The sequence below is a fragment of the Babylonia areolata genome, chromosome 15 (genome assembly GCF_041734735.1).
Source record: "Babylonia areolata isolate BAREFJ2019XMU chromosome 15, ASM4173473v1, whole genome shotgun sequence".
NCBI classification, from domain to species: Eukaryota; Metazoa; Mollusca; class Gastropoda; order Neogastropoda; family Buccinidae; genus Babylonia; species Babylonia areolata.
Genome location: NC_134890.1, coordinates 18,865,812 through 18,868,311, shown reverse-complemented (window position 1 = coordinate 18,868,311; position 2,500 = coordinate 18,865,812). Strand labels below are relative to the sequence as shown.

Sequence of the window (2,500 nt, the reverse complement as noted above, 5' to 3'; positions counted from 1 at the left end):
ACTTTTACGATGTTAATGATGATTATGGTGATTATTCTTCGTTGTAGTAGCAGTAGATGTAGCAGTGTTAACAAAATTATTATTGTTGTGTCGTTATCGTTAATGTTGTTATTGTTATTGTTGTCACAAGGACAGATTTGAAAACTGGGCGATGCCTAAAATCTTTATCCTTGAATAATAAAGTTTTTGAATCTCTCTCTCTCTCTCTCTCTCTCTCTCTCTCTCTCTCTCTCTCTCTCTCTCTCTCTCTCTCTCTCTCTCTTACCATTCACCTAAGTTTGTATTTTTACGTATTAGTCACAAATACAGACAGGTTTTACCGGATACCAACGGAACTCAGGTTTATTATTATCTATTTTTTTCTTTTCCTTTCCTTTCTGCCCTGTTTGTCTGTCTGTCTGTGTGTCTGTCTGTCTTTCATTTACCATGAGAACATTTACGTTACAAAACAGCTCGGCGGGACCGACGAGTTTCTCCTTTTGGAAGTTCAGCTGGAACGATCGTGCTTACTGAATGACTTTGGATCGATCTGCCTGCCTGTGCATAAAATCTTTTGGTGTTTGTCTGAATGGACATGAATGGAACTTTGGAGATCTGTCCTCAAACACACACACACACACACACACACACACACACACACACACAAGCATGCACGCACGCAAGAAAACCCGTGCACGTGCATGCACATCTGCACGCACGCATGCTCGCACACATCGCACGAGCGCGCATACACCCATGCAGGCAGACACAGACCGACCCCACACGCTCAGTCACCCTCCTCTATACATATTCCCTCCCATAAACACACCAATCCACACACCCTCCTCCTGCCCATACACAGTAGTTAGTTTTACGAGAGGGGGAATGGAACAAAGCAGCTATTGTTTGTCTTGATACTGATACATGAAATGAAGACTTCACAGGACCAACATGGGGGTGGTGGGCAGAGGGGGTCTCTCTCTGTGTCTCTGTCTCTCGCGCTTTGTGTGTGCGTGACTCTCTCCAATATATCTTGTTCGAAATTTTACTGTCTGTCTGTCTCTCTATGTTTCCATTCTCTTCTCTCTGTCTGTCTGTCTGTCTGTCTGTCTCTCTGTCTGTGTCTCTCTCCTCAATGATCTTGTTCGAAATTTTACTGTCTGTTTTTCCATTCTGCACACACACACACAAACACACACACACACACACACACACACACACACACACACAGTGTGTGTGTGTGTGTGTGTGTGTGTGTGTGTGTGTGTGTGTGTGTGTGTGTCTGTCTGTCTGTCTGTCTGTCTGACTCTGTCTGTCTATCTGCCTCTCTCTTTCAGCAGTTTTCCTCTCTTTCCTTCTTCGTATCTCCTCCTTCCTTACCTTTTTCCTTCCCTCTTTCCTTCACGTATATACATGTATACTATGTTATTTTGTGGAGAACTGTGTATTTTTTGTGCCATTTGTTAGTTCTTTTTGTTGTTGCCATTCGATGCGTACGCCCCCCCCCCCCCCCGCCCCAACTTTTTTGTGTGTTTTTTATTTTGTTGTTGTTGTTGCTGTTGTTTATTTCCTTGATTAGTTTATACGTTTTCTTTATGAGGGTAGGATGAAATATGTGGCTATTCCTTTTCCCTCAATTAAAAAAAAATATTGATTTCGACTTTCTCTCTCTCTCTCTCTCTCTCTCTCTGTGCGCCAATCCAGCACCCCCTCCTCCCCTCCGCCCCCCTCCTCCCCCCAAACCCCACTGTCCCACTCAGGTTGTTTCCTAATCCATTCTCGTCTTCATTTTTCTGTTTGACATTTCAAAATAAAATTTCAACGGACTTATATCAGTTCCCCTCAAACCACCATCTTGTAATCCTTTCGACGGCAACTTGTTATGTTCAATCTATGGTCTATATGGTATAATATTCATATGTTGTTTTTCATGAAGTACTATGATTATGTACATGTGTATGTTTATGTATGTACCTGAGTGTGTGTGAAGGTCATGTCTGTATTTTTACAACCCTTTGTCATGTTTGTGACTATTTTGTTTTCTTTTTCTATTTGCCCTGAGGGCTGGATGTTAAGAAGCATGTGCATGCTTCTTCCACTTCCTTTAGAAAAAGTTCGTTTGTTCGTTCTCTCTGTCTCTGTCTGTCTGTCTGTCAGTGCCGCTGTCTGTCTGTCTGTCTTGTCTCTGTCTGTCTGTCTCTGTCTGTCTATATCTCTGCCTCTCTTTGTCTGTATCTGTACGTTGTCTCTGTCTGGCTGTCTATCTGTCTGTCTATCTCGCTATATAATTATCTCTCTCTGTGTCTGCTTGTCTGTCTGTCTCTTTCTCTATGTCTTTTCCTGTCTCTGTCTGCCTGACTGTCTCTTTGTCTTTATCTCACCGTCTGTCTCTCAAAAGAAACCACGTGCTTTAGTGTACTTCATGTATAAATAATGTGTACGGTATTTTTGGTGTGGTTTGTTTCAGAAACTTGCCAATGAAAGAGACAGACTTCAGAGACCAGATTCAGCATCAAGTAAG

At 42.4% G+C, this 2,500-nt stretch overlaps 1 protein-coding gene across 6 annotated transcripts in view; it reads left to right on the top strand.

The window, feature by feature from the left end:
• Positions 1 to 2,500, top strand: part of LOC143290459 (uncharacterized) — a 110,824-nt gene that overhangs the window by 59,894 nt on the left and 48,430 nt on the right. For all 6 annotated transcript variants that reach the window (XM_076599911.1, XM_076599909.1, XM_076599913.1 and 3 more), the window contains exon 2: positions 2,447 to 2,495. In XM_076599911.1, coding sequence (XP_076456026.1) covers positions 2,447 to 2,495 — 49 coding nt within the window. The remainder of the gene's footprint in view (positions 1 to 2,446; positions 2,496 to 2,500) is intronic.